Source organism: Coturnix japonica, chromosome 22 (assembly GCF_001577835.2).
Source record: "Coturnix japonica isolate 7356 chromosome 22, Coturnix japonica 2.1, whole genome shotgun sequence".
Lineage (NCBI taxonomy): Eukaryota > Metazoa > Chordata > Aves > Galliformes > Phasianidae > Coturnix > Coturnix japonica.
The window spans coordinates 3,627,678-3,644,933 of record NC_029537.1 but is presented as its reverse complement, the minus strand read 5'-3'; the positions used below and the strand labels follow the sequence as shown (position 1 = coordinate 3,644,933).

Sequence of the window (17,256 nt, the reverse complement as noted above, 5' to 3'; positions counted from 1 at the left end):
GTGGCCTCTCCTGGGCTCAGGGCACTGTGAGCAATAGCAGTGCATTGGGAGGGCTGAATGTCAAAGGGGATGTGAGGTCCCTGGGTGAGTAAGGAGGGTGTGCAGTGAGGCTGGTAGGGCTGGGACCCCCCCTTTCTTGCAGTCCCTGGGCATGGTGGTGGTGTGGGACACCTGAGGAGGTGCTGATGTGACGCTGTGGAACCAATGAGGGACACCTCAGTTTTATAGGTGTCCTGAAGTTCTGCTGTGTCCCTGGAACTGGGGCGCCCTGGAGCTGAAGGGGTGGTTCTGTCAGGGATCAGTTCAGTTCTTCTCACAAACAAGTGCATGTCCTTGCTCCGAGGCCGTGTGTTTTGGGGCAGCTGCTCCATTGGCATAACAGCATTGCAGAGCTGGAGATCTCTGTGCTGGGAAGAGCCGTGTCTGTGCTGCTGTATTACCAAGGCAGCAATTTGAGTTGCTCAGCTGCTGTTTTCCTGCAGTCTCTTCAAACCCCATCCCATTGCATGTGAGATGTGCTGTGCTGCACTTGGTCTGACTGGAGAGGATCCATCCTGCAGGTATGGGCAGGAGCAGTGCAGCCATTCCTGGGCACAGGTAGAGCTGAGCACCACAGGGCTGTGCTGCAGCTCCCCATGCACCCTCTGCACCTCAATGAGTGGATGACCTCCCCCCCTTCCAAGCTTTTGCGACAGCAAAGAGGAGCAAGGTCAGCATCCCCGCAGCAGAGAGCAGGAGCTGACGTCAAAGGAAGCAGCTGTGATTCACAGCTTTTGGGGCTCGCTCGGTGCTGGGGCTGTAACTCATCCCACAGATGTCATTTCAGCCTTGAGCCTTATCGCTGCTATTGCTCCACCCCTGGGGAGATGTGGGGGTGCCCCCTCAGTGCAGCAGTGTGGGACCCCTGCAGCCCTGCCCACAGCTAAAGCTTTATGCAAGCGGTCCACGAGATGCTCTCAGCCTCATAATGTGCACGAAGCATCCACGTGCAGCAGCAGAGGGGGACAGCAGAGTTTGCACCACGTCTCTGGGCAGCAGCAGCTGCATAAGGATGTGCGCATGTGCTGCTGCTGACACCCACGGTGACCCACAGCCCCCAGCAGATGCATGGGGAGATGGGGCCGCCCTTGGCCCCTGGGGCACTGCCGTAAGTGATGGCCCTTATCTCGGTGCTGACAAGCCAGCATCCTTCAGCTGGTGGATTTAAGGCTGAGCTCCAGGGCTGAGGCACAGCAACATTTGCAGCAGTCACCAGAACTGAGCTCCACTGCCCTGCAGAGATGCTGCCCGCCACCTTCAAGCTGTGTGCTGCCATCTCCTACCAACACCTGCGCAATGTGACTGGTGAGAGGCCTGTGCCATGTTTTGCTTTGCTGTCTGCACGACTCCTTTCTGCTGTATTTCTGGGCTGGGGGATGGAGGCTGTGGGCTGTTCTGCAGTTCTGGGGTGGGTGGTCGCTCCTGAGCTGCACTCAGGCTGTTGTCTGCCCCCTTTGCTTGGAGCAAAGCCTGAGCAGCACAAATCCTCTCCCATCCTCCAGTATTGCAATGGGAGGAAGCTTCTGTCAGTGGGACTTAAGCAGCGGGGTTGGGTGCAAGCAAACAAGCGATGCTTTTCCAACTTGATGCTACACAGTGGTGTTGTGATGTGCTCTCTGCCCACAGGGCTACGCAGACAAGCTGCAGTGGCCATCAGCCAGGAGCTCAGCAAGTTGTCGTGCCGCAGCGCGGGGCCCAGCACGTGGATCAGCCAGGTCCGCAGGCGAAGCTCCCTGCTCAGTAAGTGCTGCATTGCTGGGATCTGCCCCCTCCAGGTCAGTGCTGGGGAGGAAAATCTGCTCGTGGTGCTGTGAGATTTGATTGAGCAAATGGAAACATGGAGGGTGGTGGGATCTGAGCTCCCACCCAAGTCACGGGCATGGAGAGGTGTATCTGATGGAGGTGGAGCTGTTGTGATGTGTTGTGTTCTTACTGCTGTTCCTGCCCTCTTCTTTTCAGGCTCCAGGCTGGAGGAGAAACCCTTCAGCGAGATGGAGATGTCGTACATCAAACAAGGAGAGGAAGCCCTGCAGAAATCACTCAGCATCCTTGGAGACCAGGAGGGCTGGAAGACGGAGACGGTGGCGGTGAGCCCCCCTGCGGCCACGCAGTGATGTGATGGTCTTCATGTGAGTATCCGCGGCTCTGATCTGCCTTTCCCTACCAGGACAACGGAGATAAAGTGTTAAGCAAAGTGCTGCCGGACGTGGGCAAAGTGTTCCGCCTGGAGGTGGTGGTGGATCAGCCCCTGGATGCGGTGTACAATGAGCTGGTGGACAACATGGAGCAGATGGGAGACTGGAATCCCAGCGTCAAAGAGGTGAAGGTAGGAGGCAATGGGCGCTCAATGGGGGGACAGCAGAATCCTGTTTGCCCTGCCACACTGTTTGATTCACCTTCACATTACATTGCTCAGATCCTGCAGAAGATAGGGAAGGACACACTGATCACTCATGAGACGGCGGCTGCTGTGCCTGGGAACATCATTGGGCCAAGGGACTTTGTGAGCGTGCGCTGCTCCCGGCGTCGTGGCTCCACCTGTGTGTTGGCAGGGATGTCCACCACGCACGGAGCCATGCCAGAACAGCAGGGATTTATCAGGTAATTAATTACCTCCTGGGGTGTTTGATGAACCCGGCGCTGCGATGATGTTTGGGGTGTTTGATGAACCTGGCGTTGCGATGATGTTTATTTCAAGAGCTCTCAGTTTATGCTTTGGGAAGGGAGAGGTTGTGAAGAAGCTCCAAGTGCTTCAGCTCTTGTCTAAGATGTGCACTCCTGTCCTCACACAGAGCTGAGAACGGCCCCACATGTATGGTGCTGCGCCCGCTGGCCGGCAGTCCCTCGCAGACCAAGTTAACGTGGCTTCTTAGCATTGACCTGAAGGTAAGTCCTGCATTAAACTACTTTAGGCACAGCTGCTGTCTTTACTCTGAGGCAGACACACTGATGGGCTCCTCTGCTTGATCCCCTGCAGGGTTGGCTGCCAAAGACCATCATTAACCAGGTCCTGTCTCAGACCCAGGTGGATTTTGCCAAGCACCTCCGGCAGCGCATGGTGCAGGCAGCGGGCTGCTGAGTGCACTGAGTGCTTTGTTCAGGGCTAACAGTAGGGATGTTGTCCTTAGGTAAGTCAGATGCAATTCAGTTCTGGCCTGTGCTAACAAGACAGGCCTTTTATAGTAGGCAGTACTAATAAAGCTTAACTAATTAGCCAGGAGCCTGATTCAGAAGGCAGCCACCAGCAGCTGCTGGGTGTGCAAGTAAATGCCATACCTGAAGGGGCACGTTGCTGGGACCTCCCAGCTAATTACTTGAAGCTTTATTAGCTACAATAAAAAGGCCTTGGCTCATTAGTTATTAGGGAAGAGTCCCAGGAGCCTCATTCAGGGCCAGCCAGTGCTACTCCGTGTGCAGAACAAAGGACTTCACCTCAAATGCATTCCCATCCTTTCCCCTTAGCAAAGCAGCTCTAAGTTATTTGATATAATGTAGCATGTCTGTACAGGAAGATTATTTATTCCAAGTTCTGTGCTGATTATCATTAGCAGGAATCCCTGTGAAACCTGTCATTGCTTTTATAGACACTGTTCGCTTCAGGTTTAAAGTAGGTACTATTAAGTTTGCAGGTTACCAAGGGAAGCAGGATACCTAAAAACAAAGTAAGAGTTTAAAAGAAGAGTTTATTTTTCAACTGGCTGCCAGTTTGTGGGGGGGGGGGCATGGGGGAAATATATATATATATATACAGTTTGGGCAGGAGCCCAGATTTCAGTCTTACATGCAGTAGTCTTGTTCCAACACAACCCTTCTGGATGGAAGCTGTTCACAGTTAGCCAAGCACAGCTGAGCAGGAGTGCCAGTGTTGTTTCTACAGGTATAGATCCAGCAGGTGGGTCCAAGCACACACCTGTTCCCACTGAGCAATGACTGTTATGAGCCCAAAATGTCAGATGGGAAGTTACCTCAATGCAATCATTGCTTCTTCAGCTACCTGCACTGTAAGTTGCTGAAGACTCCAAGAGATGCTCACAAATAGCACAATACACACTAGAACTGCATTTGCTTGGACTCAGCACAGTGGTAGGGCATGGATCTTCAGCAGTGAACATACATACACTGCACCTGCTGCCAGGAGCTGCATTGGCTTCATTGTGTTTGTTCTGAGTGATGCACGTTCCTCCAGAATAAAATCCACCTGATTGGACTCACTGTGTTGTTGCCTTATTATGCTGCACTTGTTTCTTCATGGCTCCCAGGGAGGGCTTCTTCTTCCATCCACTTCTGTCTCAACATGATACAGGACGTCTGCCAGCGTGTGTTCCACAACAGCCCCCCAGCCCATGTCACTCATCTACAAAGGGAGGAGAAGGCAGGCAGGGAGCTCAGTGCACAGCACACACATCTCAGAGGGGGGAGCAGCCCAGCTGGGCTATTATTGCTCAAGGATTGTGTCCCTCCAAAAAAAACAGAGGAGATAGAAAAGATGTTTCCTTAAACAGTAAGCCAGGTCTAACCATGTCAGCACAGGCAGGGGGGAAAAAGAAGTTGTCATCACTGTTCTGCTTTCTTAATGCTATTCCCTTCTTCTGGATTTTTAAATGCATCCCTTTCAGCTGCACCATTGAGCTGTGAGTACCAGAACTGACAATGACAGGTGCAGCCCTGCTGTAAATCTCCCCTCCCAATGGTAAATTCCCAGTCCCCTTCTCTTTAAGTATCGTGCTGTGAGGTGAGGGAGATGGGTGCTGTTACTTACGGGGCGGTACGTGATATCTCTGGGGGGATACTTGAAATATGGCCCAAAGTTGATAGAAACCTACAAGGAACATAAATTAGTACAAAGCTGGACAATTTTGCTCCCTTTTTTTCCCCCCTTTCTTCAGCCCTGACCCTCTTACACTCCCACATTTACATGCACAAACACCTGTAAATACACATCCCTGCATTCAAAGACAGCATTAATTAGGAGCTTGATAAAGTTAAATGACACAGGCGAACAAATGATCCACCACAACAACTCCTCTCTGCTCACTTCACTGAGCTTGCTTGACCTGTTCTTAGCATACACACACTCTGCGTGACCTGCTGGACTTAAGTATTATCTTTGGAAGTATGTTATTACCGTGCAGCCTTTGTACAAAGAAATAGCAGGAAAATAAACTCCTTCAAAGATGTCTTTAAAAGCAACTCCTTGGCTGGCACCGTTCTTGAAGAAGATTATCTGAAAGGTAAAATGAGAAGCTTATCAGTTGGTTCTTTCACCATGTTCCTCATGGTTCACGAGGCGATGTCAAAAGGCAGCTTATCAACAAGGAGAATATGGAATCGATTAATAAATGGGAAGTGAAATCAGTCTCGGTAGGTTCTCCTCCCATGACTGAGTGCTGCATCTTCCCACTGCCCAGTGCTCACCTGGCTTCCTGGTGCTTGCTTCAGGCTCTTCTCTGCTTTGTCCACAAAGTCCTTCTCTTCAAAGTACAGATAGCTTTTAAATTTGATCAAAGCCTGAAATAGCAGGAAATGATCACTTCAGAACTAGAGATATATCACAGAATGGCAAACCTGCAGGGCCCTGCCTTGGGAAAGGTGAGCCTGATGGGTAACAGTGCCCCAAAGTGATTCACCTTATCTTTGTAAGTGTCAGGCAGCGATCTGGCAGTCTCAGTATCTTCTGGAAGGCTGATGTAAAACCCCAGAACATCCCCTTGTCCGTAGCCAGATGAATAATGCTTCCCTATGGACTGGTGAAACTTTGTTCCCTTTTTGCTGCGCCAGGAGTAACTGAATTTGTCATATCCCAGAGGTGCCTGGAGGTTCCCTGCAGAAACCAATGTTTTCTCATGAACATACAAAGCATAGAATACCCAGAATGTGTCCCTTCAGGTGCTGGGCTGATGGTTACATACAGTTATTAAACACAACTATCGTTAGCACTATAGTGTTAAGCAAAGCCAAGCACATAACAGCATAAAGGACCTGCCAGTACTGAAGTTCTGAACAGTTTAGAGAACCTATAAAAAGAGTTTATCCTAGGTAAGGGGCGAGCCAGCCATCACTACATTGTCTAGGTTTTAATTACTAAAGGAAATAAAAGGACCAACTAGTTAGAACCCAAGGCCTGCTAAAAATATTTGGTACAGTTATTTACCCAGTGGCTGTGACCAGCCTAATCTGGCAGCTGTGTCTGGAGGCATCTCATCCATGGAGATCTCAAAGTACCAGGCTCCCTTCCTCACTCCATGCGAGGCTCGTACCATGGAATAGCCCTTCTCCCCAACAACAGTCAGCCTGTCATCTGAGATCTTCAGCTGAGGAGCTGCGTGACAGAAGAGGATACACAACACAGCTTGTTTGTGACTCCTAACAGGCAATGACATCAGAAGGAAGTGAAGGTAAGGAAGTGGGTTTCACATTTTCACCTCTTAAGCCAATGTTTGCAAGCTCAGTAAGTGGGGTTAGAGCAGACAGCTCCCCCAGGAAGGGCTGGCAGCACAACCTGCACACGATGAGCAAGTTCTGTACCTCGGTCATGCAGTGCCAGGAGGACCCGTTCGTACAGGCAGGCTCTGTAGAGGTCCCCAGGAATTGGTTTTCCTGCCCAGCAGTCCAGCTCCAGCTTCTCTGGGTCAGGTGCATGGGGGTCAGGCTCAGCCAAGATGTAGCGATAGCCGTCCTTATTGAAGGGGTGCTCCAAGGGGTAACCATGGGGTGGTAAGCGCTGCGCAGAAAACAACGGGTCACTGTGAAACACAAAAACTACAGGTTGGCATCTCACCGTGGCTACAGTTCATTCACAACCCAAATGAGTCACCGTGCTGCTCCATCCTTCCTCACCTTCGGGTTTTCTTGGCTGTTCCAGTGGTTGATCCATCCTGCTGTTTGCGTTTTGCTCCCCTCCCCTTCCCGCTGCCTCCTGCAGCAATTCCTCCTTCCAAGAGAAACAACAGCTCGTTAAGCAGCTGCTGATCAGGGACAGCCTGTGGGCGTGGAATCTCCACAAACAGAAAGGGCAGAAAAAGCCACACTCCCATCAGGTCTCCTACATGGTTATCACTGAAAAGGACTTCAGGGAGGATGAGCACAGCAACACCCCAACAGCAGCACCGTTATTTGCTTTCATGGAGATTCCAGTCACACAGCTCAGATTATTTCTGCCAAAGCAGCAGAAAACCCACAGCACAGCACAACACCGCCTGATGTGAAGCAGAAGTGTCATCCCAGTGCCATGCTGTGCTGCAGAAACACTGACACTGACGTTACGTTTCAATCTGTAAAATGAAATACGCCTAAGTTGGGTAAAAAAGAAAAGCAGTGCAGGTGTTTCTCTTCAGTATGGTCCAAATTGGTACCTTGTCATTTCATACTGCAGCATCTGACGTAGATATGTGTCAAATTCCATCAAGCTAATTCTGCTATTAATGTTTTCATGTGTGACATGGCATTTAATCGTGATGCTATTTAATTAAAAAACCTCTTGATTTACAAGGAGAACTATGGGATTTGTGTGTACTGCAGATAAACACCTTTAAGGACCACATAATGTGCTGTAACTACAGCAAGCTTTTGTATTATCAGCATCACCCCTGTGCTGTGAGGGATTCAGACCTCGAAGGGATGCCATATTCTGCACACACACGACATGATCTAAGCTGTACTTACTGGCTTTAGCATAAATATTTAAGGCTTTCCAGTTTCACATCACTTCTTTATGCAAGCAATCCAAACATCACACCAGCTTACAGCCCTCGTATCCAGGTGTTACAATTTAAAATGACAAGAACATCAGGTCAAATCTTACAGAGTAAAAGACTGACATAACTGAAAGCAAAACCTTAAGCCAGTCGAGTGGGGCAGAATATGATGCTCTAAAAGCTTCTAACTGTTAAACATTAAGAAGTGAAGTGGTTGGTTTGCTTTATTCTCGCAGTCACACGCTTCTGATCTTTCACTCAATTTAGCTTTTAAGAGAATTGAGCACAAAAGCTTTCCAAAACACAGCAATACTTAAGGTTTTAGAAGCTGAAAGGTAAACATTCACCTCCCAGAGAGGCTCCATCTGTAAGGACAGAAGTGGCAGCACATATGTGACAAGCTTCCAGTAATGAAAGAAAACAACAAGCAGTGCATGAAATGGAGACAACACAGCTTAAACCCTATTGTTAAAAGCCCCAGCCACCTCCTGCTGGCTACTGTTCAATAGGCTTCAAGCTGAATGGCACAGCCTTGTGCACAAAGAAACCTCATCAGCTCTTAATTTTCCTATATTATGATTACTAAGATTGTTCATTAATGATCAAGGCAAAGTTCTGAGCACAGCTGTCATTCCATAAAAAGGAAAAGCAGCAAAATGCAAGCAGTGAGTTTAAGGAAATGTATTACACATACTTTGCCTTGCTCCTTGCAAACCTCAGAGTGAGGAGAGCAGCAAAGGGACAATGAGACTGGCTGGGTATGTTTGCAAAGTACCACACAGAACCTCAGTTCACAGTGAGTTTAATTGCTGCACCCTCACTGACAGAGCTGCACACCTGGCTATAGGACTGGGGAGGTGCAGCTCTGCCCCAAAGACAGAGAGGAAAAAAATAAAGAGCCTCATGAAAGAACTTGCCATTTAAATTCCCACTTGTGGATACGGCGTTGTTCTGCTTCTGGTTATCATATGCAGGACCAATATTGGCAAGATCCTGAAAAAGGAAAGAAACAAAACTAAACAGATTCAGACAAAATTAACACAAAGCCCAGACAGCACTTCCACATGCTGCAGCCCTCCAGCACACCAATGGCTCATAGGCTCATGTTATCTTGGATACATTATTTCACTAAGCATCAGATACCAGCAAAACCAGCCTCCCTCTCCCCCATCAGTGTGTTCTCCTTCCATCTCCCATCACACACTTGGTCCAGAAGTCCAAACTTCGGGTAGTCTTCTTCAGGATCCTTACTCCCCGGGTCTGGATGCTCCTTCACTAAGAACACATCTCTTTCTTTACACTGAAACAGAGAACAGAATAGGACTGTACCAAATGTTAACAAATCCTCCCCATTTCGCTCTACTTGAGTGTCACACAGCAGTTATCACTCACATAAAACCCTCCATGAGCCCCAGATACGTACCATAGTTTTGACAATATTATTAGGCCAAGTCATCTTCCCTGGTCTCTGTCTCGTTGTCATACACTCCCAGTATTTATCAATGAATGGGATAATATCCTGTTAAAAAAAACAACCACAAATCCAGTCTTAGCAAATCTGGAAAGCCGCACTGCCAACATCTGGCTGAAATTGCTCTTCAGTGAAAGCACAGCTGACTTTTAACACGTGCTGACTGTTATGACAGCTGTACCTTATCTTTGGAGAACATGGTTTTTGGATGCTCATCTTGTGTCCTTGACTGCCATGTTAAGTTGGCCAGAGCACTAAGGCACATTTCCTTGAGATCTTGAAAACAAAGATAGGCCAAAGCTCGAGTCGCATTCCATGGGGAAGATCAGCACACAAACACAAGCACAGCAATCACTGAACACACAGCACCACACCAAGCCTGGCCCTATCCCATCACCCCACACCAAACACAGCATTTCCATACCTTATGAAGTCAGCAGCAAAGCAGCAATGTTTCAGACGAACCCTCCCACTAACATAAGGTAACATTACCCTTGTGCAGGGTTTCCATGAGCGAGCAATTATACTTACTTGCTTGTTTTCTTAAGAAATACGTGTTCCCACTGTGGTGGCAAACGTTGCAGTGGAAACTGTAGTTGGTCATGAAAGGCAAACAAGAGCTGGAAAAGAGCAGAGTGGTCTGTAAGCTCTCAATAGGGCAAGTTCTCCCAATAGGGCACCCCATGGCCACTAAAGGGCCACCAATAGGGCACCCCATGGCCACTAAAGGGCCGTCAATGGGGCACACTAAAGGCCACTACAGGGCTGCCAATAGGGCACCCAAAGGTCACTAAAGGGCCACCAATGGCGCACCCCAAAGACCACTATAGGGCTGCCAATAGGGCACCCAAAGGCCACTAAAGGGCTGCCAATAGGGCACCCCATGGCCACTAAAGGGCTGCCAATAGGGCACCCCATGGCCACTAAAGGTCCGCCAACGGGGCACCCTATGGCCATTACAGGGCCGCCAATGGGGCACCCCAAAGGCCACTACAGGGCTGCCAATAGGGCACCCAAAGGCCACTACAGGGCTGCCAATAGGGCACCCAAAGGCCACTAAGGGGCTGCCAATGGGGCACCCAAAGGCCACTAAGGGGCTGCCAATGGGGCACCCAAAGGCCACTAAGGGGCTGCCAATGGGGCACCCAAAGGCCACTAAAGGGCCACCAATGCGGCACCCCATGGCCACTACAGGGCCGCCAATGGAGCACCCCAAAGGCCACTAAAAGGCCACCAATGGAGCACCAAAAGGCCACTAAAGGGCCACCAATGGAGCACCCCAAAGGCCACTACAGGGCCGCCAATGGGGCACCCAAAGGCCACTACAGGGCCGCCAATGGGGCACCCCATGGCCACTACAGGGCTGCCAATGGGGCGCCTCATGGCCACTAAAGGGCCACCAATGGGGCACCCCAAAGGCCACTAAAGAGCTACCAATGGGGCACTCCAAAGGCCACTACAGGGCCACCAATGCGGCACCCCAGGGCCACTAAAGGGCCACCAATGCGGCACCCCATGGCCACTACAGGGCTGCCAATGGGGCGCCTCATGGCCACTAAAGGGCCGCCAATGATTCACCCCAAGGCCACAAAAGGGCCGCCAATGGAGCACCCCAAAGGCCACTAAAGGGCCACCAATGGAGCACCAAATGGCCACTAAAGGCCACCAATGGAGCACCCCAAAGGCCACTACAGGGCCGCCAATGGGGCACCCAAAGGCCACCCAAGCACATACGTGGTGTCGATGCCGAATGTGTCCGCCGTGAACCACTTGGTGCAGATGCCGCACTGCAGTTCGATCTCTCCCAGTTGCCTTCCATTCTCTTCATCCACAGACCCGGCCTGTGTATCCATGGCCTCGGGTCCATCCGTTGCTGCCTCCTGCGGGCAGCACATCGCCGTTAATCGCCGTTAGATCCCGTTCATCCCTCACCCCCCCCCTCCATTCACCCCACGTACCATCGGGTCCTTCCCACTCGCGGTCTCGGTCTCCACAGTAGCAGCAGCGTCTCCAGGCGCGGCCTCCACCCTGTAAGGCCAAAAACGACGCCTCAGCGCGGCTCAACCCCAAACCGCGGCCTCCCAGCCCTGTGTTCGATCCCTGCCCTACCCGCTCTCGGTGTCGGCGTTGCTCGGTTCGGGCTGAGCGGCCGGTTCGGCTGCCGGTGGTTCCGGGGCCGACTCTGTGCTTTCCCCTGAGGGAGCCGCCATCGCTGCACCCGCCGCCGCCGCCATTGCTGTGGAAGCTCTCGCGAGAGTATGGCCCCCAAACGTTGCTCTCGCGAGATTCCCGGCTTCAAAGTGAAGCGCTTCAGAGTGAAGCAGCGCCCCCTACCGGCGGGAGGTCTGATGTGACGTCACTGCGGGGGGGTGTGACGTCATCCTACTCGGCCGTGACGTCACGCAGCCAGCCAGCGGGCGGAGCTGCTGTCCCTATAGCGAGCAGAGAAATGGGACTCAGACCCAAAAGCTTAAAGTGGCTGAGGTCGGAAGGGAACCCAGGGCCAAACAGACTGCTTAGGAAGGACACCTACAGCGCGCTGCCCTGCCCTGTTTCCATTTACAACAGATAAAAACATCAGCCCAGAAGGAGCTGGAAAAGCAAACGATGTATTGGAGATGATGAGGGAATTAATAGAGAAAGTCACACTGTCTGAGAGTCCTACATGGGATCTGCAGGTTCTTATGGTCCCCCGCAGCCCCGATAGGGATTATTTGGGGGTAGGGAGGGGATGTGCATCCATAAAACTGGTCTGTGGGTGAGTGGATGGGATGGATCATCCCCTGAGAGGAATGAATGGAAGCTCTGTGAGCCCCCCGGGCTCCTTCCAGCCCCGGTACTGAGTGCAGGGGAAAAGCTGAGCAGATGAACTGTGCCAAAGAACATTTGGCTGCTTAACGCTGGTCTAAATCCTAGGAAAGACTGAGCAAAATGCAGAGGAAAGATGTGTTGGGGTTGGTAAAAGTGGAGAAGATGAGCCAGGCAGGGGGTCTGCTCGGAAATAAATAAGTAAATAAGTACTACTAATGATAATTAACGAATTATTGAGCCCTTGGGCGCTGGGGGATCCCGGGAGGGACGGGAGAGGGACTGGAGAGAGGGGAGGGGTGGAAAGGAAGAAGAATGGGGGGTGGATAGGAACGGGAGAAAGAGGGGAGGGGGCTCTCGGGGCGGCGCTCGGGTCTGCGCTACAAATAGCGAGCGGTGCTCGTCCCGGTGCAGCCATGCGGACCCCAATGCTCCCCGTGCTGCTGCTGCTGCTCTGCGGATCCGTCCTGCTGCGCTCCGCACCCCCCCGTTGTCCCCCGCTGATGCTGCAGCTGCTCCGTTCGCCCCCCGCACCTCTCCGCGCCGCCGCCGCCACCGCTCTCAGCATCGCCCCACACGGTGAGTGGGACCGGGACCGGCGCTGTCCCCGCAGTCCCTCTGCACCGGGACAGCGCTGTGCCCACATACCCCTGTCCCGGGACTGGCATCGTTCCTCATTCCTGAGCATCTCTTTCCCCGAGCTCCCCGAGCCCGGGATCAGCGCTATCCGTGAGCATCCCCATTCCTGAGCATCCCTGTCCCGGGACAGGCGCTGTCTCTGCACATCTCTCTCCATAGGGACAGCACCATCCCCATGCTTTCCTGTCTCAGGACAGGCATTAACCCCGAGCATCCCCATCCCCAGCATCCCCATCCCGAGTATCCCCATCCCGACTGTCCCCGTCCCAGCCCCATGAATGCTTAACGTCCTCACTTGCCTTCCAGGCTCCCTGCAGAACGGCTCCCGCTGGGCGCTCTCCTTTGACATGACATCCCTGTCTGGCAGCCAGGAGGTGAGCCTGGCTGAGCTGCGCATCCGCCCGCACTCTCTGTCCTTGTCCCCTTCCCACAACGTCACCATGGATATCTATCACAGCCCCCGGCCGCCGTGCCAAGGCACCAAGGAGCTCTTCCTGGGCACCGTGGCTGGTGGCCCTTCATCCAACCAGGCTGGTTGGGCAGTGTTCAACATCACCAGCATGCTCAGGGCATGGCTGCACCAGGATGCAGCTCCTGTTCCTGCAGCCACCCCTGTCACTATCCCAGCGGACCCCCAGGAGACAGCAGAGCCCCGGGAGCTGACGGACAGCGTCCTGCTGCTCGTCTTCTCCAAGGATAAAGCACCCGGAGAGCACAGCCTGCTCAGGGCAGTGGAGAGCTCCAAGCACGTCATGCGTGATGGAGGTCCCAGGGATGTCGGTACCCGCCGGCACCGTCGCACCAGGAAGGAGAAACAGAGGCTCAGGGTGAACGATGCTCCTGCTGCCAGCACGGGGGATGAGGCCAGGTCTCTATGCAGGAGGGTGGACATGACGGTGGACTTTGAGCAGACGGGATGGGGCAGCTGGATCGTCTACCCTAAAAAGTACAACGCCTACCGCTGCGAGGGGCTGTGCCCATCACCTGTAGATGAGAGCTTCAAGCCCACCAATCATGCATACATGCAGGTAAGAGTGTCTTGCTTCCCTTTGCTCCCACCTCCCCTATGCCCCACAGGGATGGGAGCTGATGCTTTGTCCCCATGTGTCCCGCAGAGCCTGCTGCAGCTCTACAAGCCCAGCCAGGTGCCGTGTCCTGCCTGCTCACCCATCAGGATGAGCCCCCTCTCCATGCTGTACTATGAGAAAGGTGAGATCGTCGTCCGCCACCACGAGGATATGATCATCGAGGAGTGTGGCTGCAACTGAAGGGGCTCCGTCCCCACTGCACTGAGCCCACAGATCCTTTGCATCCCACATGCCTGCAGGTCTGGCTGTGCTGGGACAGGAGTGGGGATGAAGCAGGGAATATCCCCTGCAGTGGCAGTGCTGCGGGGCACAGACAGATCCAGGTGACACATGGGGAGGTCACTGGGGCAGTGCTCTGCAGGAGAAGCCTGAGCTCCCTCCTGTCTGGTTAATGCTGTGCAGGGCTCTGTGTGTTGCACACTATGAGCACCTCCTGGTGCTGGAGGATCTCTGAGGGACACCTGCAGCACTGATATCCATCCACGCTCAGCATCCAAAGAACTGAGATTTGGAGCATTCCTCAGGGCTTGGGGCATTTTCCTCCATGTTTTCTATTGTACTTCTAATAAAGTTCTATCAGATTTGTATTAAAGGTTTCCAGTAAGAGCCCAGGTGAACTGGGTGCCCCTGGAAGCAGCATATCCGAGCCCCCCCCCTCACTCCTGCCTGTCCATTGCTTCTCCCTATCCATTGCTTCTCCCATCTGCACTGGGCTCACACTTTCCCAGCCCCTCGCTGGATCGGGTGGTAGAGAAAGGGCTGTGTTTGTACAATCCCTCAATAAATTATGTATTTAAGCAATACTCGCTCAATCTGTGTCTCTTCCCATCTTCCCACCCACCCCTCTCTTTGCTGCCGGGTGGTCTCAGGGATGCACCCCCGAGCTCTGGTGCGAGCAGCTGGGCAGCAAATGGGTGTCCAGACCTCCCAGGAGCAATGCACAACCTCATACCCCCCCCCAGTGCTCCGCCACGAGGCACAGCCTCACCCCTACCCCAGCAGGCACGGGAGGTCTGGGGGCTCCCTGTGTGCAGCACACGAAGGGCTTTGTAGAACAAAGGGACCCCCCCCAAACGATACGGGAATAGATATCGCCCTGCTTCAGGAACGGGAAATCGAGGATGATGAAGGAGGTGTTCCCACCCTGATTGCGGGTTGCTCAACAGCAAACGGAGAAGCACCTGCAGCCTTTGAAGGGAAAAGGACGGCTGAGTGGATTTTCCGTTTATTTACCCCTCGGAGATAAGGGGAGGGCTGAGCTCTCGAGCTGCGGTAACCTCGAGAGGGAAGGGGGCGGGGGGGAATGGGGCTGAACCGCTGCCCCGTCGGACCCCCTGGCCCGATTCCACATCTCCAATCCACATCGCGGCGGCGGGGAAACAAAGCGTGTCTGTGTCCCCTCTCCGTCATTAGAGGGTCATTTGCGGGAGCTGTTAAGCGCTGGGAGAGGGCGGCCGTGCTGCTAACCCCCGGCGGGGGGCACACACCCGTGGTCTGGGCTCTGAGCTCCGCCTGCGATGGGCCCCACGTTATTTCTCCATTCTTTTGCATTCTAGGAATGTGCTTTTAAATAGTGTTGCGGTGAGAGGGCCGGCATCTCCCTCCCTCGCCTGCCGGCTCCCTGCCCTCTGCCCCTCGCAGCCCCTCATGGCCCCCAGACCCTCTGCAGGAGCCCTATCTCAGACATCTCACCCCTCCATCACCTCTGTCTGAAAGCAGCCACGGGTTCAAAAGTTATCGTGGGCAGACGGCCCCATGAGAGAGGGGGGGGAACACAGTCTGGGATTGTGGCTGTGGGGACATCAAAGCTGTGCTGTGGCAGGTATCAGTGCTGGGGATGGGGACAGATCTGTGAGCTGCTCTGCCCAATACACATCAATTGCTGGACAGACTCAGGGCAGTCAATCTATAGGGGCAGCTGCAGCTTTTAGTGCTGTTTGCTGTGGGGTCCTGTGTTCCTGGGGGCACGGCCAGGCTGTGCTTATGGGGCACAACACCAACTCTAACCTCAAACCCAGCCCTATCCCACTGCCAACCCTTCTGCCCTCTGTCAGGGGCAGTGCATGGCAGGGATGGGTGGAGGGGATGCAGGATCCCAATGGCTCCAATCCCACCACAGCCCTCCCATGGGCACAGCTCTCTGTGGCACCATCTCCTGCCCCACGTTTTGTACCCAGAGCCCAAGGGTGCATGCGACCCAGGAGGTGATGATAAGCCCAGTTTATTTTGGACGCATAAGGAAAGAAGGAGTGAGAACAAACAGATGGAAGGGCTTATCAAAGGCACAGGGCAATATTTGCTCAGTGGGTTGATTAAGGCACTGTTCAAGTTGGGCAGGCAGCACCAGTCCCATGACTGGGACGTGGAGCAGGACAGAGTCTCTCTGCTCTGCTTTGCTGCAGACAAAAGGGACAGGGAGGGAAAATGCAGTGAGAAAAGCAACACTTGTCCCCTTATACCTCCCTGGAGCATCCCAGCTGGGCCATGCAGCCACCCACAGCCACTTCACCTCCCACTGTGCACACAGCGGTGCCAACACTGCTGCCTGTCCCCGCTCCAAGTGCAAAGCGGTGAGTGAGGAGCAAATGCTGACCCAGAAGGGACCTTCCTGGGAGCACCAAGCTGCTCTCTGCTAGAGAGCAGACAGATGAACCCCAAAAGCCTGCCCTGAAGGATGTGGCACTGCAAAGGGGTGCTGAGGATGCATGGCCTCACACCACCAACAACCTCCCACAGCTGTGCGGTGCAGCACTGAAGGCACTGATGTGTCCATGGCCCCAGGGCCCAACCTACAGGAATCCCAACCTGCACAGACCCCGTTTCACACCTGGCCAGGTGCTCCTCCTTCTACCCCACATCACTGTGGTGAGCAGCAGGGGCTTTGATGCTCCCCTAGATCTACATATTCACACAGACACCGATGCATAACTATCTCAAGCACGGACAAAATACTTAGCACCTAAATGCACACTGCTGCATACTGTGACCCCCTGAGTATGGGTGAATGTACCAGGGTTTAGAGGAATTACTTGCAATAGCTGTCACTTGCTCAAAAACCCCTCAGAGCTGCTTTTGTGCTGATATAAAAACGCACCGTGTTGCACAGTCACATCAGCAGGCAGCACCCAAAGGGACGAGCACGTGGCAGGGCTCTGCCCCTCTCTGTACCTTACAGATAACTGAGTACATCTGTTCTGGGTGGTGCACCTTAAGATAGGGGAAAAGTCCCTCTTTCTACCACGCCTGATCTCAACAGTTATACAACTGCTTTAACTGTAAAGTCGGGCTTGTGATGAATGACAAACGTTTTGGTTAGGGCACAGCAGGAAAGCAAGCTCCAGCACCAAATGCATGCACCTCATTGCTGCAAATATCATCCCATGAGCCTGTCACAGCTCTTTGGTCCACCCCCAAAGTAACCAGATCAGACAAATTAACACCACGGGGGTGAGGTCTCTTCTAAACTAACCTGCTATCTGCCCCAGAAAGCACAGCTGGAGCTGCTCTGGTTCTGTAT

General features: G+C 53.1%; 3 protein-coding genes across 4 annotated transcripts; 2 read left to right on the top strand and 1 right to left on the bottom strand.

The window, feature by feature from the left end:
* The first annotated feature begins 1,207 nt into the window (after positions 1-1,207).
* STAR (steroidogenic acute regulatory protein) lies at positions 1,208-4,246 on the top strand. Its single transcript, XM_015883089.1, has 8 exons — positions 1,208-1,344; positions 1,666-1,779; positions 1,999-2,126; positions 2,207-2,365; positions 2,456-2,640; positions 2,832-2,925; positions 3,017-3,167; positions 4,030-4,246. Exons 1-7 carry the CDS (start codon positions 1,281-1,283, stop codon positions 3,116-3,118), a joined length of 846 nt encoding a protein of 281 aa, XP_015738575.1. The 5' UTR covers positions 1,208-1,280; the 3' UTR covers positions 3,119-3,167; positions 4,030-4,246.
* On the bottom strand, positions 3,702-11,463 carry ASH2L (ASH2 like, histone lysine methyltransferase complex subunit). Of its 2 annotated transcripts, XM_015883086.2 has the most exons (17): positions 11,314-11,463; positions 11,163-11,232; positions 10,939-11,084; positions 9,736-9,824; positions 9,386-9,480; positions 9,157-9,252; positions 8,938-9,033; positions 8,651-8,726; positions 8,081-8,098; positions 6,877-6,970; positions 6,565-6,782; positions 6,191-6,358; positions 5,667-5,860; positions 5,455-5,547; positions 5,165-5,263; positions 4,799-4,858; positions 3,703-4,393 (listed from the first exon to the last, which is right to left on the bottom strand). In XM_015883086.2, the coding sequence occupies exons 1-17, from the start codon at positions 11,436-11,438 to the stop codon at positions 4,286-4,288; spliced, it is 1,845 nt and encodes a 614-aa protein (XP_015738572.1). In that variant the 5' UTR covers positions 11,439-11,463; the 3' UTR covers positions 3,703-4,285. The 2 variants fall into 2 exon arrangements, with proteins under 2 accessions (XP_015738573.1, XP_015738572.1); XM_015883087.2 differs by lacking the exon at positions 8,081-8,098 and having other exon boundaries at positions 3,702-4,393.
* Positions 11,464-12,428: 965 nt separating this feature from the next.
* On the top strand, positions 12,429-14,512 carry NODAL (nodal growth differentiation factor). Its single transcript, XM_015883073.2, has 3 exons — positions 12,429-12,591; positions 12,958-13,679; positions 13,767-14,512. Exons 1-3 carry the CDS (start codon positions 12,429-12,431, stop codon positions 13,917-13,919), a joined length of 1,038 nt encoding a protein of 345 aa, XP_015738559.1. The 3' UTR covers positions 13,920-14,512.
* The last annotated feature ends 2,744 nt before the right edge of the window (positions 14,513-17,256 follow it).